At 38.7% G+C, this 25322-nt stretch overlaps 1 protein-coding gene and 1 long non-coding RNA gene across 5 annotated transcripts in view; one reads left to right on the top strand and one right to left on the bottom strand.

Moving 5' to 3' along the window:
- LOC108233636 (transducin-like enhancer protein 4) overlaps positions 1-24194 on the bottom strand; it is a 36158-nt gene extending 11964 nt beyond the window's left edge. Inside the window, exons 1-7 of one of the 3 annotated variants that reach the window (XM_017412219.3) lie at positions 24074-24194; positions 23606-23703; positions 21818-21881; positions 21688-21732; positions 7538-7600; positions 3014-3088; positions 1886-2087 (exon numbers count right to left, since the gene is read on the bottom strand). In XM_017412219.3, coding sequence (XP_017267708.1) covers positions 1886-2087; positions 3014-3088; positions 7538-7600; positions 21688-21732; positions 21818-21881; positions 23606-23703; positions 24074-24118 — 592 coding nt within the window. In that variant the 5' untranslated portion in view covers positions 24119-24194. The remainder of the gene's footprint in view (positions 1-1885; positions 2088-3013; positions 3089-7537; positions 7601-21687; positions 21733-21817; positions 21882-23605; positions 23704-24073) is intronic. The other 2 variants (XM_017412221.3, XM_017412220.3) reach the window with 2 other exon arrangements.
- LOC119617148 lies at positions 18772-23633 on the top strand. 2 transcript variants are annotated; one of them, XR_005233334.1, is made up of 4 exons: positions 18772-18830; positions 21224-21370; positions 22724-23002; positions 23536-23633. It is a non-coding gene; the product is annotated as an uncharacterized LOC119617148 (long non-coding RNA). The 2 variants fall into 2 exon arrangements; XR_005233333.1 differs by having other exon boundaries at positions 22724-23614.
- Positions 24195-25322: the final 1128 nt, after the last annotated feature.

The raw sequence follows: 25322 nt of genomic DNA, 5'->3' as shown, positions 1-25322 counted from the left end.
TCAGGTGTAAAAAATATGATATTCTTGAATACATATAGGCCCTGTTCAGACCTGGATCTTCAGTGTGTTCGTAGCTATCTGATACCAGTAAATACAGGTCCGAACGGCCTCATTGTGCGATGAATACATTTTCCCTCTGAACGTGGTCTGAACCCCTTTTATCCACATGTGTTTGGCAGTCTGAACACAATCCGTCCTGAGCCCCACTGTAGGACCTCCTGCTGAACTATCATTACCCAACACAAGCAGCAGAGTTATTACTTGGATGTCTTAGGTTAAAAAGTTAGAACGTTTATTGAACTGTTTATCAGAATCTTCTCAGGAATAAATGCTTGTTTTGTTAGGGACTTTATTTAGAGCGAACTGCAGGTTGTTGTATGTCCTTGATTTGTTTGTTCGGATTGTTTTTAGAGTTGATTGGACCTGCTGTGGTCACTGTAAGCTATAATAAGCTGTGTTAATCACAGAACAGTCTGCGTAGCATTATGTTGCATTAAATTTACCTACAGAGCACTGATATCCCATTCAGTGAAGTTGTGTTTAAATGGAGCTTAATGGATTAAAATTTTAAATTTTAGCTCTGACAGAGTTATCTAATTAAGCTTATTAGGAGATGACTGTACAAAAATGTGACTCAAATGAATCTTAACTGTGGCCACGCCAAAATAATAATATAGTCAAGGCGTCTGAATGTTGTAATTTCTATAGAAACATCAGTGTGTCGGAATATGTCCTGTTTGTTGTTCAGTGTGACGTGGCTGCTTGAGTATCTGCACACAGAGCTGGTAAGTGACATCCAGTTTGTGATACACATTAACTGCCAGGTGTGAACACTCAGAGACGTCTACTAGCAGTCGAATTACCAAGACAGATATTCAACAACAGGTCTGAACAGCCTCTTGTTACAATAAGAGATATTACTTAGACCTCAGTGTAAAATGCTATAAAATTCAAATTTAACCATAAGTTAAAAATATGTGGATTAAATCTTTAATGTATGTTTGACTTCATCACTGTTAATCATGTTTTTAATTCTGGATGTTCTTTTATCAAAGTATGTTTTCTTTTATCTAAAGAGCATATACTCAAAAAGTTAGTTTAAGGTTGTCATTTGTTACGTATAGTGACTTTATTTGTTATACCTGTTTACTTCTGATGCACACTTTAAGCTTATTATATAAATGCTTTTCAAAAATGTTTTTATAGGGCTGTTTGTAAATTAAAGAAGAATGGATCTGTGTGATCAGGTGACATTTAATTTGTCAAATTTAAATGTTTGTTTCAATACTTCGAAAGACTTTGACTGGAACTAAAGAAACCCCTTCTTTCCTTAATGCATTTCTTCTCAGGAACTGAAGATTTGCTTTTTTATATTTTATTGATCGTCTTCCCTAATGTGGGTGAGTACTACCTGCATTAGCAGCTGTTAGCTTTACTGCAGCTGCAGGTCAAGGTTAACAGCTTCACTGCACGGTAAAAACCCTCCCAGACATGCTGAAACGAAGTAATTAAGTGGCAGCACACACTGTTTCTATCACACACACACACATTCACATAGTCTCTATGAACAGTAATTAAATACTTGAACTCAAAGTCAGATCAGAGACAAATAAAATCCGTTCTTGATGTACAAGAGAAAAGAGGAACCATAGCGGATGTCTGTTTCTTATTAGACCAATTAAAATGGTATAATGATAAATCAGCTTGTAATTGTTTTAACTGCTGTTCACTGAGAGCAGAAGAGGGCAGCAATATAATAACTTATATTATAAGACATAATTCATAGAAGTGAATATTCTAAAGATGTAAAACAGGTAGAGAACCAGAGATCCATGTTAAAGACTGATTTTACAATTTCAACAACACATTTAGAGTCAAAGCTCACCTCTGGTGTGCTCGCTGTTGTTTTCATGGTGTTTCCGCTCATCTTTGAGTGGCAGCTGGTGGCTCAGCGCCGACGACAGAGCCAGCAGGCTGGCAGTACTGGCTCCAGGGGGCAGAGGGGGCTGGAGACCTGCTGGATGGGGGGTGAGCGGGACTGGAATGGCATGACCGTGGGAGAGGTGCTGAGCCTGGAGCTGCTGCTGCTGAAGGACATCCAGAAGCACCGATTAACAAATTTGGAGAAAAAATGTCACGTACAGCAAGCGGCACCAGATCGTGATAAAAACATTTAAGGAATGCATGTCGCCCGCCAGCTTTTTAAACTAAGATCATCTTATGTAAGTACTCAAAATATGTACTGGGGATCAGTCTCAGCTACTACCACACTAAATATCTGTATAGCCATGTTTTTCAGGTCACGTGGCTGTCGCAGCCATCTTGAATTGGGTTGACTCCAAAACTTAATCATCTGAAGCGCACATTTTAAAGTTTCTTTACAATTTGTCTTGTGGTTCATGAGATATTTTGTTAACACAAACCCACTCCTGCATAGAGACATATGAGTTACTAATATAAATATTCTTTAATTGCCCAAGGATACAGTGTCCTTTTGATAATTTATTTGCAATAACTGTGAATTCTGAGCAATAAATCCCTCTAAATTCCACACACAGACAAGTGTTTTTTTATAGAAAAAGGTGAAAGGAAAGTTTCATATTTGCTTCTTATCATTGTAAATCCCCATAAATAATCATGACCTAGTATTCTAATAAAATCAGATAATTAGAATATACACACACACATATATATATATATATATATATATATATATATATATATATATATATATATATATAAAGGTAACGGTAAAGGTAAAATCTTTTCTTGTTTATTGATGTTTGGTGAACAGATATGGTGAAAATAGATTTTCCAACTACTGTTACTATTTATTGCCACATTTAACACAAATACTCATCCTGCATGGGCCTCAGTGGTGTTGCTGTTTAGCAGACATCTGTTTCTTCTTTTCCTTTAATCTTTTTCTTCTTTTCAGTATTGAAGGAAACACTGTCTGCGTTTCCCTCAGTGTGTGTGTGTGTGTGTGTGCATGTGTGTGCATTAAACTCACTCCTATAATGGCGTTGAGTTCAGCCATGGTGACCTGCTTGGCTCTCTCCACTGCCTGCACCACCTGCTGCTGATGCTGAGGGATGGATAGAAAATATCAGGGAGGGATTTAATGAAACAGTAGCTGAGATGGGGAAAAAAATACTTTGTAAATACAGATTTTTGTATTTAAGTAGTGATCAGGAAGAATGCTGCATTCAAGGGCAAGCAGAAAGGACTACAGCAACACTTTTCAGTATTTTCTTTGCAGCATTTTAAATGCATCAAGAATTTAGAGATTAAGCATCATGCCGTTCAAAAGAAGACTTGAAAATGAGATCATTAGGCCATAAACACCCCAGGAAATAGTTTAATAAGGTAATAACTTAAGTGAGAAATAGGGTCATTAAGTTATAGAGTTCCATGCAGTCTGCCTTCTTTTTACAACCACAGGGGTTCCGGCTTGCTGACCATTTGAAAAACTGCATGTTTATGTTCCTTAAACACTGGCTTTACTTCTCAGACCTGCAAGCATCCATTCATGCTATTAGAGATGCACCAGCTGCAGTTTTTAAGAACAAAATCATTCAGTGATGGTGTTTAACATCCCGTTACCTGGGAACACTTTTGCATGACGTCTCGTTGCATACGTTATGATTCAGAAACTTTTGGTGATGCCAACATGAAAGATTCACACTTTCTGGGCACAATGACGATCGAGGGGGGTTTGACACCCAGTGTTGTCATTTCTTTTAAACCCTGTCCACACCAACATCAGTGTTTTGCAAAATGAACTTTTTCTGCTGCAGTTTCTGATGTTACATGTTGTTCTACGTCAGGCTAGCTTTGTCCTGATCCTGTCTAGGGTACATTTTAGTCACGTGATAGCAAACATCAGATGGAAATAGTAAACACAGAGGTGTCACTAAACAACAGGATGCTGCAGGAAGGCCAGTGTCTTTTTACACTTTATTGTCTTTGACTTATATACGGTCAGAAATGTTCAAGAACTGATAGAGCTGAGTAGGCTTTGTGGCTGAGAGGACATTAAATGTCTTCAGATTCTAGACAAAAACCTTCATTGTGTTGTAAAAATTCAAGGCTCGAATCAGATCCAGTTTAAGAGCCATTAGAAAGAAACTCAGGAGATACCTCTAATTTATCACTGCTGTTTAAATATAGTGTTTAAAATGTCTAAGAAGACTGCTGAAGAGAAGCTCTAGGCATGGGAAAGCTTTCCTGTATCCAACAGAGAACGCTTCACACTTTAGAACGTCAGATATTTGCTTCTTATCATTTTAAAATTATTAGTATTATTGCACAGTTGCGATCACAATGACTTTTGTGGAATTGTATTTTTTTTGTTTATCTGGAGTTCAGTCTGCTCACATGTCTCCAAAGGGGGGGAAAAAAGCTGGTAAGTCTTCATCACAGAAACAGAAAGGAACAAACAAAGAGACAGAGAGCTGACGGTACAAAGTCATAGGAAGGATACAGAGAGGAGAAGACAGATCCGGACAGGGAGAAAGAGCAAGAAGACTCATCCAGGAGCGCAAAAACATCAAAGTAAACCAGAGATGAAAGAGCTTATCAGGTGTGGAAATGAACCTGACCGTCGAGTTCAGCTACACGTCTGCTCTAACCGAGCAGAACGTGACACGCACACGAGAACGGATCCACAACTCTGATAAATACTTTCAAACAACCGGTAGGACTTCCTTTTTACCAGTGTGAAAACTACACGCCTGGGATGAAAAACAGAAAATTAAAACCTATAAATAATAACTCTCTTTGCTATTTCGAGCCAACATAGATTTTAATTTTACTGTAATTTTAAAGCTGTTAATACAGAATTCACAGACTTTGTATTAGAAATACCATAAAAAGTAGGATTCTTGAAGGAACTCATATCATGCCTTTCAGGTCAAAGTTTTAAACACAGAAACTGTTTGATCCCTCAGAGCTGGAGATAATTCAGCTACTATCACACCAAATTTTAGCTTAATATCTGTACATTTTCCTGAGTTGTAGCCATCTTTTTGCATGTTAAGGATAGTTAAATGTGACGGTCGTCTCAAATCTGGTTAACTTCTATAATCAATCAGTGTATCGTAAGATTACTTTGTAGAAGTTTTATCAAAATATAAAAGTATTTCATAATGGGAGATAATAAAAAGATTTTTGGTCTTGGCCCAAAATAGTAAACATGTTTCCTTTTCAGGTATAAATTAAACAAACTCATTAGGTGCCATAAACTTTGTGTAATCAATTGCACATCTGGGTAGTTTGTCATGTTTTACTGCAGCGTCAGGATGATAATAAACAACTGATCCTGTACATATAGTAAAAGTACTCTCTGTACTGAAAAATGAACCATGGCCTTTTGAAACCAGTTTTTACTTTTTCAAGATTTTTATTTTACTTTTTTTGATGTTGTTCTGAATTCCATGTAATTTTTTTACCCTATTCAAAGCTCAAAGAATATTAATGACAAAAACAAAAAGTGTACAGTGTATGCTTGTCAGTGGCTTATAAATAAAATAAATGATGTTTTTTGGGAAAGACACTATCTCACCTACTGTAGGTGTTTCACATAAGAGTAAAAAATCATTCTGTGCTTTTGTTCTTTATGACTCACTCACTGATGATGATCTTCAAGATGCTGTAATCGCTCATTTCTGTTTTACTGACAACCCTTTATTTATTGTTTTTTTTCTGAACACAGCAGAACAACCAACATTTTCTGCTTTAACACAAGGTTCAGTGGGTTTAACAAGGACTACTATCATGTTCTGGGTATGCTTCACTGAAAACCATCATAGTTTTTTTCAGTTTTCAAACAGATTATCAGATTCTGCACAAACAACTAAAACAATCTACATTAACGTCACAATAAACTCTGCTGATGATGTATGCCAAAGTGATAGACTTTAACCTACCCACTTTTGTTTTGTTTCATGAATAACTGTTTAGGAAAACCCAGATTTGTTGGATCATGTTCAAATTTTTACAGCTGATTTCATTTAAATTGTCGCATTCGATTATTCTGTTCATGTTTTTCAAATAACTGGTAGAGTCTTAAAGTTGCACTAGAGAAATCACAATTTTCTGTGAAAATTCAGAGTGAACGCTAAGTTGCTGAAGAAACAAAAACTAAGTTGTCATAGCTAAAAAAATAGAACACTAGCTAAAAGCTAAAATCAGCTGAAAACTTCCTAAAAGCTAAAAAAAAAAGCAAAACACTACCTAAAAGCTAAAAGAAGGTAAATGCTAGCTAAGAACTAAAAGTATTAAACAAGGCTACCTAAAAGAAGCAAAATGTAAGCTAAAAGCTAAAAGTAGCAAAAGGGTAGCTAAAAGTTTCAAAAGGATTGCTAGAAGCTAAAATTAGCAATGCTAACTAAAAGTTAAAAGTAGCCAAAATTTAAAAGTAGCGTGAGAAAACAGAAACAGAGCAAGTACGCTGACAAAGATTCCAAAGAGAACGGTGTTTGTGAAGAAATCTACAAGAACTCAATGTTTTTCTATGGGGAATATTTTGGTAAATATAAATATAAACCAAAAGTCTCAGCGGTCATAATAAAAAAACAGACTCAATCATGTGAATGCTTAGAAAACCTGCTCAGCTGACACGTACTGCACTGAATGCAATGAAAACTAATATCAGTGACAACAGAGCTCCCGTCAAAGAAAATTGTAAAGTAGATTTAAAAAACAATATCAGAAATTGAGAGGAATTTAAATAACAGAACCCCCATAAGCATGTGTGGATACAGTTGACAGTATTTGCTGCATTATAATAATAATAATAATAATATGAGGTGCTATTACGCATCATTTCATATGAACACAGAGTGAACGAGGTTGTACATCAACACAAAGCAGCTTCCTCTTCCTGCCTTCCTTCTCTTCAGGCCTCAGGGCTGTGTAGCAGCACCACCGTCTAATGCCATTATTCCTAATCCATCCTAAACCCTCCTAATCCGTGGCTAATCTGAAGGAGAGCTTTTGGAGTCCAAACTCACTCGTTCCTGCTGTTCCCACCCCTCAACACACACACACACACACACACAGTTAGCTCCTCGGAGGGAGGATTTATCACCTTAACACACACACACAGACACACCCCAACACTGGATGATAAACACTGTATAAAACACACTTTTTACACCCAAATCTGTATAAGTACCCAAATGAATGTGTTTTTTTTTTTTTCAACTAAAAGTATTTTCTTTCATACACACTCAGCTGTTTGGCTCCTGCATATGTTAGTGGGAGACATTTGATAAGTTCAGAGCCTATCTGCCTATCCTTAGTAGGAAGGATTAGCCCAGGATAATCTGTGTCTGTGTGAGGCTGTGTGTGCATATGGCTATTTGCAAGCATGTGTGTGTGTGTGTGTGTGTCTATGTTTTGCCCTTTTGCTTCTGAATCCTCCACACAATTTTCCTCCTATTTACACAATTCAGCCTTCTTTCCTCCCTCCTATTCTTCCTCTCACCCACATCTCTCTTAACTCGGAGAGACAGGCGTTTTTGACTCTTACCTCTTGAGAGAGGAAAGGGATGACTTGGGCGCAGATTGCGTTCAGCCGTTTGACAATCTCCGCCTGCAAGACAGAGGGGCGGAGGTGGGGAGGGGGGAAAGGGGGGGGTGCAGAAAACACAATCATTTTCAAATTTGCCGGCAGTCACAAAGACATCCTCTTCACACAGCCTTTAAAGTCTGAGATCATCACCTTTTATGGTGAAGTAACAACTCACAATATTTTCACATAAAAAGGTCCACACTGTCACGTTACAGCTGCATGCAAAAGTTTGTCTAAACTTTGGTTACAGTGATATTGTGGTTAGAAAATAAACTGACCTCTACAGAGCTTAAAGGACAACATTAAACCTTTAATTGCCAACCTTATTATAGCGAAGTGGCTGAAGGACAAATCAAAATGATCTTTTGTTCCAAATTGTATTTTAGACAAAAGATACAGAACTGTTGAATGTGTGCTCACAAATCTTGGCCTAAACAGCAACACAGTTCTGTCAAAAGACCTGAAAAAGCAGTGCTTACAAAACAACCCAAGAATCTCACAGAACTAGAAGTCTAGTCCTGAAGAAATTAATAAAATTCTGCAAAAAAAACAAAAACTGAATGAGTGTTACAGCTTTTAACCATCAGTTAAAAGCTGTAACACTTGGACCAAGAGGTGTCAGAATGCATTTTTTTTCTCTCTTTTAAAACTAGACAAAGCTTGGTCAAAGTAATTCCGTGCTTTTTTAGGATAACAGCTGTGGTATTTACTTAGAGAGCCATTCATTTAGCCATTAAGAGTCAAATCAATACACAGAAACAAACACACATAAATTGTACTGCCTCTCAGCTTCTGAATGTGACAAAAACTACTCTGTTTATACAGCAGCAGAAATCAATCTGTTACACACAAAATGTTATGCATTTTGAATTTGAGGGATTTTTTATAGGCCTATTATAATAAAAACAGAACAACATGAGAGGTAAATGCTCCACACTTCTGTAGTACCTTTCTAACCTCTCCAGGTCCTGCTAAGTGCTTTACAAAGTTTCACATTCACCCATTCACACTCATCCCATGCCTTCTACTATACTATATACTTTTATATTCTCACTCATACACTGATAAGCATTGCAGGGTTAGGGTTAGGAGCACATAAGCATTTCAGGGGTGGTGGAAGTTTTAGTGTTTTGCCCAAAAACACTTCACCGAGCTGTAGGAGGTGGGGATGAACGCCCCGATCCTCCGACTGGAAGACAAACATCCGACCGCTGAGCTGAAGCTGAGTTAGTTTAGCAACTTTCATGCATCAGACAAAAAATTCCAAATAACAGATACTGTACTTTATCTGTATAAAAAGACAAAAAAGAGGAAACAAAAGTTTAGCTAGTATCTGTACTTTGACTATTTGTGACTAGTTGGCTGATGGCATTAGTGAGTCTCCAAAGGGTCTCGAAACGTTCGCGTGGGGTTTCTCTTTGTAAGCCACACACACAAAATAAGGTGTTGATTTTGAACTTGGCCACTCAAAGCACAGCCACATGACTTGCTGGTCACTTGGTTGTAATCACTTTGAATTCAGTGGGACTGGAATAGAAAATTTGCGTATTTTCTTGCAATTTTCTCACACTTTTGACTCGTCAACTGGTCCCAACAGATGCAGCCCAGAGAGATACAACCTGTTGGTTTACAGATGATCTCTGGAAGTCACCACAGCAAAGAACACTTTCCACCAATGTCACCAACACAAATTCAGAAACTGAAACATCATTATTGTAAAAAAAAAAAAAAAGATTTTTCTATTATGATGCAGAGCTTTATGCATTTACAGAACTGAAAATGTCAAAGCAGTAAATGCATTTATAATGACAGCAACAGTGCAGGAAAACACTTTTTCACACAACCATTTGCCACAAACAAAACATGCATTTACTTTAAAATTATCAGTGTATTTAAAACAGTTCAAATTAGTGTTGCTGCCACTACTTCAACACTAATCATTTTGTTCTATTTAAACTGTACAAAGTTTTGAATCTATACTCATTTGAAATACTGTATGTAATGCACACACACACACACACACACGTCCATTGTGAATAAGGAGAAATAAAGCTTTCATCTGCTCTGGTCTTGAGTTTACCACACTTTATTTTCAACCTTTCAGTGTTAAGTACGTTTTTATAATATGTGAGCATCATTCCTGAGTTACAGCAATCTGTCTTTGGGGCCTTGAAATCCAACCACCTGCTGTTTGCAATAAAGGTAATTAGTGCTAACTTGCAACAACTATTGAGTGGTGTCTCCGACTGCTTCCTGTTTTCTGCACCTTCCAGGAAGAAAAAAATAAACTATTTCTGAAACAGAACCACTGGATTGCTTAAGAAAAAAAAACAACTTGTAAACAAGTCAGTGTCAAGAAATGGTGATGTAAAAGTTAGTGTTACAATCCTGTCACACTTGCAACTTTAAAAAGGGAATTGCAATCAATACAACAAAGCTGAATCCCTTTTATTTTAATTTCACACTTTGTTGTTATAAAACAGCACCCTTACATGTTTCATCCCTTTATGCTTTGAATGAAGATTTAGGTGTTTAGTTGCAGGTTTAAAGCAGAAATCAAAAGCAGGTCGCTGGAAGGCTAATTTCTACCTCAACAACAGATGATTTTTTTTTGCATCAGAACAAGCTTTGCAAACTTCTCATTTAGCATGATATGAAGGTCCTGTGACGGACTTGCAACCTGTCCATGGTGCACCCCGCCTCTCACATAATGACCGCTGGAGATAGGCACCAACTTCTCCACCAACCATAACAGAAATAAAAGGGGATGGATGGATGGATGGATGGATGGATGGATGGATGGATGGATGGATCGATCGATGGACGGATGGATGGATGGAAATCAAATTAACCAAGGTTAGTTAGCATTTGGCTCCAAATGGTTACGATTTGAAACAGAAGGGCAATTGTGAACATTTTCAGAAATCCTGTGGAAACTGGAGTGGACAACAGTGAACCAGTGAACTAGCAGCTTCTTATGCAGTGCCAGCGAAGCCTCTATCGGACCTGCTAGTAGCAAAAAGTGCAAAACAGTGAAGAAATTGGATTAAAGTTACAGTTAGTTGATGCAGCTGCAGAAGAAAAGCTAAGACCACAGAGTTTGTGGAGCAAACAAGTTTCTGGCAACAAATTCATAGAAACCACTCGAATAGAAGCTTTTATGCTTGTTCAGCAGCTTTTTCACATCTGTCATAATGATGGTACTTGGAAAGCTTAGTGTGTTATATATTATGGCACCTATAATATAATATTATTGCAACTCTCTGTTTGTTGGAATCCATAAAAAACATCTTCAGAAGCTCCAATACATTCAAAACAGTGCAGCCAGGATTCTTTTGAGGGCCCGCAAATCTGCCCATATTACACCTCTCCTGCATGATCTTCACTGGCTTCCTATCAACTGCAGGATTCAGTACAAAATCGCGCTCATCACCCATCAGTGTTTAAATGGGACCTCACCAGATTATTTGAAGGACCTTCTCATTCCTCATTCATCCACCAGATCTCTACGATCACAAGACTGTAACTTCCTTCACCTTCCTCGCTCCAGATTGAGGTCCATGGGAGATCGGGCTTTCGCTGTCGCTGCCCCCCGGCTCTGGAACTCTCTCCCAGATTATTTGAGAGCTCCCCAACCATTGATTGATTTTAAAAGAGGCTTGAAGACTTTTTTATTTAAGCAAGCCTATTCTGCTTCTACATGTTTTTTATGATGTTGTTTTTATCTCTGATTTTATTTTTTTATTTTTTTATATTTTTTTTATGATCTTGTTTTTATCTTTGATTTCAATTGCACTGTGTAGCACTTTGAGATTTTTGTTAATGAAAAGTGCGGTATAAATTGGATTTATTATTATTATTATTATTATTAATATAACTGACTAGAAGAATGGCTCCTGGATGCCCTGGACACCCACACCTGATTTAAACAATTGGAGTTGAGTTAAAGTGCACGGAAAGTGATGGGAGCATCATGATGAAAGAAGAGAAGAGAGGAATGAAAAAAATACAAGTTTATCACAACTGATATCACAATATTCGTCATGTTTTTTTCTGAAATGATGCAGCACTAAAAAGAAATCTGTTATGTCTGTTTTGTGCTTATGTAAGATGACGACAAATATGATGGTTTGCGTTTGTTTTGTTTCTTTTATCAAAAGCAAAAGTTTTTTGGTGTCATAATTAGCTCTAAAAGTTCAGTTTTGGTCAAAATAAATTCACTCATACAGGTTCTTCCTATGCAGCCTAAAAGGGGTTTTGAAAATAGAAACTCCTTCTAAGAAACACCACTTCACCGAACGGAAATCCATTTGAACAGATGGATGAAGAGAAACATGAAAATTTGTCCTATTAATCAGGAAATAAAGAGCTCTTGAAAGCCATTAGGATTTGTTTTGCGTGAGCTTGGCAAAATAACAACAGGAATGCACAAGAAGCCACGTCGCTAACCTTGTTTCATGTACATAACCTTTGAAGAGGTGAAGTTTGGTATCAGTCGTAACAGACTCCCCCAGAGGCAACGACAGCACCCCCCCTCCCGGTGTACACTTAAATAAATCCTTCAGCCAGAAGTACGAGCGAAGCTTCACATAAACACAACTTTGTGAACATACAGACACACACTTCCACAAGCGGAGGCCGTACTTTCCTCCACAGCCTTCTTTGTATTCATCAGATGTTCTTTACTGAACCCGAGGCTTGGCTTTTAAAGATTATTTGGCACTTACTTCCTCCAGATCAGGTGGGATTTTTTTTTACAGCAAATTGCCTGATCCGCCGTCCCAAAGGGAGTGCTAGCAGTGCAACTCAAATCCAAACATAAACACAGACAAAAGGCATAGACTCGCACAGAAACGCATGCTAATGGGCACCTGGGGATGAACATCATCTCATTTATTTGTAAAACAAGCGACATACAGCTCCATCTGGACTGTACTTCTTCTTGTGATTAACTGTGAAGAAAAGTTTTAAGGTAACACCTGCAGAAGGTAAATTATTTGGGGAACAGCAAATCGAAATCTCTGTCATTTGTATGACAAGCCAGATACTTTGGCTGTGTTCATGCAAAAGCTTTTCAGATTGAGACATTTGTTACACACTGGGCAAAAAATGAATTTGGCTTATAAAATAAAATGTTTATTTCTAATAAATGAAACGGAGCAAACTGTGAATATCAGATATTCCGAATTATTATGTATTATATATCACAATATCTGAGTATCAGATACATACATCAGACATCAGATTGTTCTAACATAAGACAAGGAAAAATGTATATATAATTAAGTAATTGAAAAAGGATTTATCCTAATTGTCGAATTTCTTACTCCTATTATTTCAATTATATCCTGAACACTGACATTACTTTATTATTAAATGTATTTTTAATCAAATATTTAAGAAGCTAATAGGTTTATTTTAACAAACAGCACTGTACACTGATATTTGTAAAGGTTTCTGTTACATATCAGGTCAAATTAAGCTTGCAGTCTTAAAAAACAACCATCCAAGGTTGTTAAAACCATTTCAAATCTGCTATTATGTGGACTAAAGCTGTCAAAAAGCTCCATCACCTCCTGTGAAGATTATGCCGTTTTGTAGAAGGAGCAACAAAAAAGATTTATAGCTGACAAAGACAGTCACGGATGGTCACACAAAAAGCGTTTGAGCAAGCAACTCATAGAAGGAAAATAATGTGAAAAGACAATCATTACTTCAAGTTGAGACTTAAATATTCTTCAGACACTAAAAATCATGATGTCATTTTTAAAAAATCAGGTTTAGAGAGTCTTATAATGTCTGGGAGGTGGAGACTAAAAGAAGAATTGATTATCAGCTTATTTATCAATAATTCACAGCTGCAGTTGCACTTTGACAGAAAACCTAAAACACTGACATTTTTTATTTAATATTTATACAGGCAAGATGTGCTGAGCACACATGCCCTTTTTCAGCTTGTCTCCTCTTCACTGTTTTACACACCGGGGAGCGCTCCCGTACATATTAGCCTCTGAGATACTCCAATGAGGAAATTAGTCGGGGTTTAAGTGCCTTGCTCAAGGGAACCCTAGTGTGAAGTGTCAGCCATGCTCAATATTTATACAGCAGGAAAATGAGCTTGTGATTCTGCTTAAGGCTAAGACGGACCCTTTCCTGACAGGAAAGACAGGAATGGGATAAACTGCAGGTATAAAAAAAATGAGTAATCATAATCATTATTACCCATTTTTACATAAATGTTGTGACTTTTTTTAACCTCTAAAAGGTTCAGTGTGTACAGTGTAGTGACATTTAGCAATACTAATTCCATTATATGGGGCTCTGTGAAGTAAATTTGGTCATGTCTACCAGTTTCCAAAGCTCTGCCACGGCTGACAGTGTGCAGACCAGAACACCAACATGTGCACAATGATGAAACTCCCTTTCAAAAGATGCCCCTAAACACACCACGGACAAACAGAATTGCAAATCTGACCATGAGTAAAAGAAGAAAAACAACAAGGTTGCTTGTTTTGATGAGATGCTGTACTAGGAGAGTCACTGTTTTCCACTCGTGGACTACAAGAACACAAAAACAGCATGAAGTTTAGAAAAAAAAAGCAACAGTCAACAAACAAGCCCTTTACTGCCACCTGTAGGGTTGGAGTGCAGAGCTGTCAAACTGTGTGTTAACCATTGCTGTGTTAGTTTTCCTGCACAATAATTACTCAGTAAATTTGAAAAGAAATTAGATAAACTTATTAAACAGTTGGTTATTTAATTAGGCTGATTGTTGTAATATAACAACATAACCTGAACATACTAAGCCATTGCATATTATGTATGAAAATTAAACTGTTATAATTATGGGCTTAAACAAACAAATCTGCTTCAGAAATCAGCCATCAGCTACTCTGGTTTCTGATGATCGGGAGACGCCAATAAGAAACTCCAATCAATTGATTTCTCTTAAAATACTAAAAGAATACAATAATAATGTTAAAAATTAAACTAATCCTGTAGCAAGTGAACTATAAAATGCTATACCTTTTTGTTTGTTTGTTTTGTTTGGCTAAATGTACATATCTCTTCTATAGTATTCTGAGGACTGAAGAGATTCATTTTGAAAAGTTGACCCTGAGACGTTACCATCAAAGTGGAAACAAAAAGACTGGAGGAGTAAAGAAAATGGAGGTGCTTTTCCACCGTGCAGCACAACCAATTTCAGATGACATTTTACATCAGCGGCAAACCACGGTGACTGCAGGACAGAGAGCAGGGATGTCAGCCAGTTTGGCCAGCACGCCTCTTTGCTCTGTAGAGAGCAAAGCAAAAACCGGAGCTTCTTTTTCTATTTTTTTCTGAGGTATTTTCAAACCTGGGAAATTTGTTCCAGCAATGATTAGGACTCAGCTTCGACCTGGACCTGTCACTGGCCCAACAGTGAATGGATAATAAGACACAACTGGACAGAGACTCCTCTGAGGTTAGGACATAAATCAGGTCAATCCATGGAGCGAATTGCTAGTTGAAAAGACTCTGTGGTCACATAAAGCTGCAACAACCTCTGAGGTGATAACATGAGTCCTGAATTTATTTATTTTGGGGGTGCTAGCAATGTCTTAAAAAAAGAAACAAACAGTGAGCAGAAACTAAATAACATTAAACTTTGAGTGCAACAAATGGTTTAATATCCTCAGGCCATTGAGTACACTTTATATATTTACCTCAGACAACTTATTTGTTGCCTATTAACTTGCTGGATTAATGTATTTATGTTTTTCATTTAGAACGATGTGACAAACTGAGAATAAATCAGCAGGTGCCGCACAAAATGTTGTCGACAAGGACAATATCAATGAAAACAAGAACGCTTTCACACAGTCCCACTTTAACTCCTAACAACAATGAAATTAGATCAGGCAGGAGCCCGGGAGTCAGATTGGGTCAGAAAGAAGATCAAATGTCCATCTCCCCCGCGGAGCTTTGTAAGCACCACATCAGCACCACTTTTCACCACCAGCTAATACACCTAATGGACCTCACCATATAAAGTCTGTATTCCCCTGTGACTGTGTGTGTGAGTAGGTGTGTGAAAGCAAAGGCACAGAGAGACTGGTGGGGAGGGACAGAAAGGAAACAAAAAAGGAACTCTACGAACAGATCAGGCTGGATGATGAACGGTCAAAAGAAAAAACTGATTTGTTGAAATTCATATACAAAAACAACAGTATAGGATAGTCATAAAAGGATCAAAAAAGAGGCATTTCTTTACATGATCTCTTGTGGAGACAGCTGCTCATCATCATGCAATTTTAACAAGTCCTAATGATTAAATGGTTGTAAGGATGAACACTGATTCTTCATAGTTAAGCAGGAGGCAGAGGTGAGATTATTGCTGCGTTTCATTTACCATGGAAATCGAAACAGATCTGAAAAAGACATTACACTCAATTTAATTACGTTTTGGTTCCAACTACAAAAAAACAGCAGGATTTGCTTATTGTTAGCTCGGTGAGGCGGCTAACTATAATTAACAATATGGTAGTGTTTCTCTGCTTTTTTTTTCAAACACTCTGTAAGCTCACTAGTAGCAATCATACCTTCGTGAGTGACTAGTTTAATAAGATAAAAACTAACAAAAGGGTAGATAAATAGTTTATTTCAGCTGATATCTTCACTCTTTATGAGTGAGGCAGCCATATTTGATGTTATGGTTGGGGTTGGTCAGAAGCCTTGGGCTTTGCATGTCAAACATCTAACTTTAGGAGGCGTACCATTTGTTTTTTCTAACTTGGAACTTGTAAATTCCAATATAGATATCTATCTACCATAGATGCATTTTTTTTATAAAAAAACATGCAAAATTCACAACAATGAAAATGTTTGTGAAACTGTGTTTGCATGAACTGCCACAAAACCTTTGAGATTAGAGATGCTTTAAAAACGCAGCAATCTATTTTCCAAACCTGGCCTGAGTAACTGTTTGGTCATCAATCTGATCAGAGTTAAACTGTTTCTTCAAACTGAGGCCAATATCAGAGCTATCTACAACAGGTAAGACATTGACTAGGACTCCAATGAGCTTTAAGCCTTTTGATAAAAAAGTTCTAGTCTAAATATCAAACTGACAACAAAAACTATGAAACCAAAGTCCTCCTAATGAAACAAACGGCTCCCTTTCCTCTGCAGTAAAATAACCTGTCAGACCTAATTGAAATCTCTGCCAGCCTTCAGTATCTAAACGTCTCTTTACTTCCTTCTTTCACCACTTCGTCCTTGCGCCTCCTTTCTTTCCCCACACATTCTACGTTTGTTTTATTTCTCTTTCAGCCTTGCTAATTTGCAATTGATTAGCTGTCGTCTCTCAGTCCCGTGCTCCACCACCCCCCCACCCTCCGACAACCCTTGTGCCCTCATCCGCCCCCCACCTCCCACCCCGTGCTCTCCTCCATCTACGAGTCAATTTCTCTTTAACGAGCCTTGGTACATTTCTCTCCCCGGGCACCAGAGCTGTTCTGTGTAAATAAAACAGAGAGCCGAGCCAAAAATCAATGGGCCTATTACCCTTAGAAAATGCTAAACAAGCAATATTAGTGAATCACTTGGAAGTGATGGATGACTGCCTTAATACCCCCCGTCCCAAGAAACATCACCACTACTCTTCTTCTCCTCTATTGCTAAACTGAATGCCGTGATAAAACACACACACATACACACATTAACGTCCAGGCATGCTGCTGTGAGAGTCAAAATAATTTGCTTCCAAAACTCTCTCGCACAAAAAACACACACACACACACACGCCTGAAGCATGCAACACAGGCTGCAGGCAGAAATTAGGGATTCACTCTGCCGACATCAGAAATCATCCGGCACCACGCAGAGCTACAGGCCACATTTTACCGCTTCTCATTTTGTCTGTCTTGTCCTCACACACACACACACACACACACACACACACACACACTCACACATAAACACACAAACAACAACAAAAAAAAAAACAGCAGCAGGCGGGCGGGATTTATAAGAGACACCCCATATTTCATCCGACAACTATGATTAGTGTGCCAGTAAAAAGCTGCATGTGTGTGCAACATTCACACACAGAAACACACTTTCACACAGGGGCAAACACAAACAAGCAACACACTCACAAGCAAAATGTGAGCACACAGGAAAGTGTGCACAGATTCACAAATAGTGCATACAAAACTAAATAAACATCTAAAGTGTGCCTACAGCCTAACACACACAAAAACATGCACACAGTGTAAATTTGTGCAATATGAATGGGCTGTTAAACACACACACACACACACACACACACACAAAGCAAAGTAAACAGACTGTATAGTTACAGAAAAACACATACACAGCAAGACAAAGGCGAAGCATTTATTACGTCTCCTCATACTGACACACACACACACACGCTCATTTCAGCTAACATGGATGTGTAGCTGCTTCGCTGTGGTCTATTTATCGTGGCAGCTCATGTGTGGTTAACACAGACATTTATGCTAATGATCCTCCGTGTTTAAAAAGAAGAAGGGGGGAAAAAAAAGCAGCAGCAATGTAAAGGCTCGTTAAAGGCCAAATCCTTATTGGCCTCAGTCATTTTTCAGCCCATTATCTTGTTCAATTAAACTGATGAAATTCTTATTCGCATGTGAAATGGCTATCAACTCTCACAGACAGACAGACAGACAGACAGGCAGACTGGCAGACTGGCAGGCAGGCAGATGAGGAGTTGGATCAAATTATTTTTTTGTGTGTGTTAGTCATGCAAATATGCAGATATAATTTATAAAAAATTTGTAACACTTAACATTTCCTGTCAGCTACCATTTCCAACAGAGTTTACTCATGTTTAAAAAAAAGATATTTAATAAACATCACTGTTGAACCCATAAAATGAACTTATCTTGCCATATTCTTCACAGTTTTGGAATGTAAACAACAAATTACCTCAGTTGTATAAAAACAGAAAATTTAAACAATAATTTGCGTCATAATGCACCATCTTTGTGTATTTTAGCAAAAACAGTAAAGAAGAAAATGTCTCTGCTTCTGCAAAGTTGAAGGAAAACTAGCCTCTTCATCTTTAGGCACTTTAAGCTGTGACTGGGACGCCTTCTAGTCGTCTTGGCGCCGATTTCCTAAAAGCTCGAGGCAGTATTTGGGGGTTTGAAACCAACCCACCCCTGTTGCGCCTTTGAGTCAAGCGAGGTCGTATCAGAGGCGTAACAGTCGACATGTGAAAAAGGTAAGCCAGCTTTGTGGCTCAGTGATGTGACGTAGCGACGACTTACAGTCTGTGCAACCCCGACGCAGGATTTAAAAGCCTAAACAACAAGAAACAGATTTATTACTGAGGAGAAGATTGACGACGACGCACAGCAACTTTGCATTTGCGTCGTCGTGTTTTGAAAATGGTAGTAGGAAGACATCCGTAGCACTCCGCGTCAGCGCAGCAGCTCTTTGCTCCATGTCTCGTTTTATTTCTGATTGTGGATCTCTGCACATTACATCAGTGCAGGCCATTGCTGGCTCAGTTAGTGATATATGAACGGTCAGAGGAAGCTTAGACAGTTTGGTCTTTGTGACCATTTCGCAGAACTATTTTGTAAAAGTGCCTTTTATCTCCACCCAATTTCATTTTCATATCACGCTGCATTCACTCTACGCCGGAAGTGTGAATTCAAAAAACTTTTGTTCTTTTTGCTAATATCTCCAAATTCTCTTCAACACTTTAATAGTTTCTTTTCCTTGAAAATATAACAACCCAGTAATGTTACACTACTGGGTTTTCTCATTTTCATTCTCAACTAGGAATTCTGTAATATTGTCCTTCTTTATCTCACCGTGCATCGTTTGTACATTAACGGGCGCAGAGGTAACGAAACAAAAAGTAAGCTTCATTTAAAATAAGCCTGTAGAAGCAACATTTTTCAATACAAGACCCTAAAAACCAAAACATCATTCAGAGGTACTGACTGCCATTAAAGTCCACAGTTTATGGAGCCAAAAGGTAACAGAAAAAATAATAATAATACGATTGGACTAATCAGCCATCTGGGTGGCCATCTTGTTACTTTGGTGTTTGTATTTGTGAAGTTTGAGAGTTCAGAACATGACTGACAACAATTTTGCCCAAAAGAGAGACAATTACCAGCTATAATTGGCTGAACTGCAGACAATAAAAATTTAAACATTTGTGAATGAAACAGCCATTCAAGCTATTTTTTTAAAACGTTATCATGATTATTAGCTTGATGACTCTGAGCTGTTCGCTGATTGTACTATATGTACCCATCAGGCTGAATACTGCTGTTTTTAAGGGTCACAAAGTGTCATTTTACTGTGTAAAACTATTTCAAAAGAGTAACATGAACAGGAGGAGGCTGCATTGCATTGAGTTTTACACAACACTCCATAAAATCAGCTGCAAAAAAAAAAAGCTAGACATGGTAGGGCAGAAAGTTGCAGTACTGAAATATCTTTGTTTTATATCGACCAAAGCATTAAAGCAAGTCACAGTCATAGGCCTCAGGAAACTGTGTGAAAAAGAGGGTATACATGACTACTTTAAAGTTAAATCTAATCTAATTTTCAAAAAACTCAAACTTAAATATTTCCTTTCTTCATAAAAAAATGTTTTGCCTGGTCTTAAAAACTATTTAAGGGATTTGTCCTCCATTCAGAGAATGACGATCTGTGTCTCTTCCTGCCACGCCCACATCCCCACCAGGCCAGCAGACGACTCGGTGCACGCCTTCATGCCACAGTACAATGACCAATCCTAATATTGGAGTTACTCAGACGGACACGTCTCACCCAGAGAGCCCTTCTAAAGAAGAGGCAACGACGTAACAAAAATACATGGTGGGGCGCATTTTTTATTCAGCCCTGCTTTTAAACTTCTCAGCTTTATCTCTGACCTGTCTGGTGTGCTGCTTGGTCTTCATGATGCTGTTTGATCAGTAGTGTTCTGCAACAAACTTCTGTTTTCACACGACAGCTGCATTTATGCTGAAATTAAATTAAATTAAATTACTCCCAGGTGGACTCTAGTGACTAATTAGGTGACTTCAGAAGGATTGATTGGATTTTAGTTGGTGGTATCAGAGTGAAAGAGGGCTGAATACAAATGCACCCTACACTTTTCAGATTTTTATTTCTAAAATAAATTGAAAACCATGTATCATTTTCCATCTACTTCACAATTAAGCACTAGTTTGTGTTGGTTTATCTCATAAAAAACCTTGTAAAATACTTTGTCTGTGGTTGAAACGTGACAAAATGTGAAAAAGTTCCCGAGATATCGCTACGTTTTCAAGGCACTATGTGATCACATGTAAGGGGAAATATCAGAATTGTACTGTATTTATTTGTCTTTTTTGTTCCCAGCAACGCTAGAAATACAAAATTCATCAGACAAACAGCTGCTCACACTTTATGAGCAGGTTGCAAGGTTAAAAGCATAATTTTCATTCAGATAAAGGACTTTTAAGTGCTCCAACATTAACAAAAGGAATATTTCATCCAGCTGTATCAAGAGGTATTTGAGGATTTTGAAAAATGTTTTTAATCATAGATATCTTTCAAAAAAATTCCATTCGTCATTGTTTAACAAACGTTTATATGTTTGTGTCTCAGGTGGAAAAGCGGAATGTTATCCAGACGAAGGATGTGTTGTTCTGTCTCCACAGCCTGAACTGTCCCTGACTGAGACACTGAACCACGAGTTGGTCCAGCTTAAAGGACGGAGACTGGCATGGAAGCTCCACTCACAAGTAGAAATATGTAAATATAAAAAGATCTGCTAAGACAAGAATTTAATTTTTGATGGTACCCTTAAAATCAAGATCAGAAACAATCACAGAAGAGTAAAAGGTACAAGGAGGAATATTAGTGACACAAACTGTGGTTGTTTAAAATTTGAGGGGACTGCAGTTTCCCTTTTATTCAAACCTTTGCAGGAATGCTGACAATCTCCTGCTGGAATCTACAAATCTAAAATAAAAACACGTCCCATTCTTCTAACACCAGCAAACAAAACAGCTGCCGCTTTGCTTCTTTTCAACATATTGGTAAAAAAGAAAAAAAAAAGAGCATCTTACCTGCTTGTGCATCTCGATGTTCAGCCCATATGACATTTCATAGTACTGAAAAAATAAAGAAGGTTGGTCTCAGCTCGTCTTTTTGCACATGCCCAACATTTTACCAGCTCAAGCAATCCATGAGACTCACCATCACGTAGTGTCTCTGCATCTCTGTTTTCTCACTGGCCAGTTTTTCACATTCCAGTTTCAGACTACAGGAGGCAAGAAAAATGAGCTTAAAGTTTTTGCATCAAACTCGCAGCAACCTGTACACACGCTACACACACATATGATCGATAAACTCCTTATAGCTGAGAGTCAATGAGTCGTTAAATCAAATAAACAAAATGTGAAAATTAACAAAGTGAAACCTGAGTGAGAGGTCACTTGTGGATTCCTGAGGCTGTTACTTCAAATTTGCATAATCTACATCTGAGTGCAGCCTTAAGAGAGGAAAACAAAAGAGAGAAGAGTCGTGTGGATCACCACAGCTTCCTCCTGCAGACGTAGGCTCTTACTCAGCAGGTGTGGTGCCGTAATTACCGAATCAATGGACGAACGCACAAACCTCATCATATATTCTTACAGTGCGTTAGAGAGGAAGCAAAAAATGTCTCATCAACAAAAAAAGTAACCATACGGCGAGAATCCATTTTACACAAAAGGTTAACTCTTTTGATTCTCATGGCTTCTAGGAAAGCTTCAATTTCTGACCACAGGAAGCTTTCGTCTAATGAGAAACTCATCGGGAGTAATGTTTTCCAGGCGCAGGTATATTTCACCATTCTATTAAAATAAGAAATACCAGAAGCAGCTGGGACATTAAAGACATAATAATATGCATCAATTTATTCTGAAAGAAAAAATTTAGCTTTGATCTGAGTTTAACTTTAAAAGCAAAACCCTAAATGGATCTCAAACTAAAATAAAACATCTCCAGGGATATAAATTTTGGATGGTTTTTTTTTGTGTGTGTGTGTTCTTGGAGTTTCTCTTTGGCCCACCCTTACTACCTTTCTGTTTTTCTCCAAATCCGTTCCTCCCCTCCTGTTAGGGCTGAAACCGTTTGATGTGTGGCTGCAGCATTAAACATGCAGCTCATTATCCTCGCCCCAGCCTGTTCAGCCCCGGGATCGACCAGAAAACTGGACCACTGGTTCATCTCACCGAGTGATTGGGTAACAATTACAAGGTGGCCAGAAGTGGGCGATTATTATGCATTGCTATCATGCTTATGGTTCTGCCCTGTAGCTACGTATTTCACACTTCATCACGCCGGGTGAAACAGCATTTCACACCACCTGCTTCTGCAGAGAGAGACGTGCACATGAAGGTCAGTGGGGTTTACCTGTGGTTAGTGATAGATGGACCTGAGACAAACCAGGTGTCAGGGGCTCTTCATGGCACGTTTACGAGAAGCACTTTCATCCTCAGATTATAAGAACAGCTAAACTAAGGCTGTTGTCGCTTTCAAACCATAACCTGAACCAAAAATCACTTTCTGTCTAACATTTCGTGTTATTGCATCATGCACCTTCCAAACATTTTGGTCATATTGCATGAATCATACATGACTGGTGCAAGAAATCACCAGTTTTCTGACTTTTGTAACCCTCAAACTTCATGTAGGAATGGTTTGAGTTTCAGCTATAAATATCATAATATCACTGATTGATATGGTCAATATTTATTAGTCATTTTTGCCCAATATATGAATTATGCAAAAAAAATTAGTAAAATAACTGACTCCTGTTAGTAGAACTAGAAATGTTTTTATTATTATTATTTAACTATGAGTCCTAAAACCAAACATTTTTTTTTTCAATTATCTAAATTTAAAAAAAAAAGTAATTTTCCTTCTTCCAGATCAGTTACATAGTTAACTGCAGCTCTAAATAAAACGCAGAATGATGATGTTAAGCCAGCCAGCCCTCACCTGTGGTACTGAGCCTGCAGGAACTGGAACTCCTCTTTGATCCGGTCGCAGGACTCGGTGACGGTGAACTTGAACGGCTGCCCCGGCTGGTGCGGCACCTCAACCCAAATCAAAGCGCGTGCGAAGGAAGAAGAGCGAGAAGAGCAAGAAGAGCCGAGCCACCAAAGGTCAGTGTCATGACACAACAGGCAGGACTGTAGCCTACAATGGGCCTCTGTGATCGCATTTTCTGCTGGTTTCACTCAGTCCCCTCTTAAATTACCACACACACACACAGACAGTGACACGCACGCACGCGCGCGCACGCACACACATCCAGCTGCAGCAGTTTGACAATGAGCGCGATTGTCCGTGCGGCCGCGCGGTGGCACGGAGACTGGATCTAAAGTGATTACGCATCAGGCGCGCTGCTGTTAATCTGCGCTGTTTTGACACACGCTGCCTTGTCTGCCGCTGCTCTCTACTTACCGGATGCCGTGCCGGCGGGTACATCTTGCTCAGATCTCGAATCATTACAAATCTTTTTTGGAAAGTTCATCCACAGGAAAAAAAAAATGCCTGAGCGTTTTTTCTGTTTTTTGGTTTTTTGTTCCTCCGTGCGTAAAACGGTCAGTCAGTGGCCAAATCTTCGGGCTACGGGCAGGTTTCCATGAAGAGTGAAAACATCCTGGAACCCCTGTTTGGCTTTAAAAAAGGAATAATTCAAAAGTCCATTCAGGAGGATAAACAAATGTTGTTTCTGTCTTCTTTTAAAATCTCCAGCAGCTAGTTTTACGCGCAAAAAGCTCACGATTCTCTCTCTGATCCAACAACTAACTCATTTCTTTCTCCATTTTCCCCCCTAAAAAGAATCAACTTTTTGCACTTGACGGTTCAGTTTGTCCACCCTCGGAGCTTCTCCACTCGGTTTCGCTGTCACGCTTTAAATCGGTGCGTTTCCTTCAGCCTCCTTTACGGTTCACATTCTCGCAGCATCACCGACCGAGAGCCCAACTGTACCAGCCTGCCCCTGCGACGCCAAATTTAGAAGCAATCAGTCCGTGCGAGCGCAATTACATATTCACAACATCTCCAGGAGCCCGCGCCGTGGCGCCGGGACGTGTAGTTTAACTCGTATTAGTCGATAATAAGCCCTACAGATGTGCGTCTGCCGTAAAGAACTACAACTTCCCGAATTCCCCATCCCGCACCCCCTCCCTGAAGCCAATGGTGTGTGGTCTGAAGGAAGAGGCGGCCATTAAAGGCAGCCAATGGCGACGAGCCGGGAACACGCTGCTCCGCATCCTCCTGTCTGTCAGGCACGAGCTGTCCAATCACAGCCCAGCAGGATGCGAGTCCTGCAGACCCCCACGTGGGGGCTCGGTCTGGAACAGGAGGATGTCAGGGATTGATTTGATCTGTTGACTTGTGTGTTTTTTTATAAAAACCTCGTGCTATAAGACACCATATGGCTCCGAGACGCCTCGTGTTTATTTTTCCTTTTGTTTAATTGTATTTTATATTTAACAGCCAGCTGATGTGTTCACAGATTACAGCCCTAAAATCATGTTCTCCCTCAATCAGAGGAAGGAAAAACTATATTTATCCACAGCTTAATTAATATCCCTGCTGAAAGGTGACTTATAATAGATTTCGTGACCATTAATTTTTCTTCTTTGGTATGTTGTCATTATGAAAACTGTTCTCATGGAATGATGCGAAACATTTCTCACTGATG

Source organism: Kryptolebias marmoratus, linkage group LG1 (genome assembly GCF_001649575.2).
Source record: "Kryptolebias marmoratus isolate JLee-2015 linkage group LG1, ASM164957v2, whole genome shotgun sequence".
NCBI classification, from domain to species: domain Eukaryota; kingdom Metazoa; phylum Chordata; class Actinopteri; order Cyprinodontiformes; family Rivulidae; genus Kryptolebias; species Kryptolebias marmoratus.
Note: the sequence above shows the minus strand (reverse complement) of the source record. Positions and strands in the feature narration are given on the sequence as shown.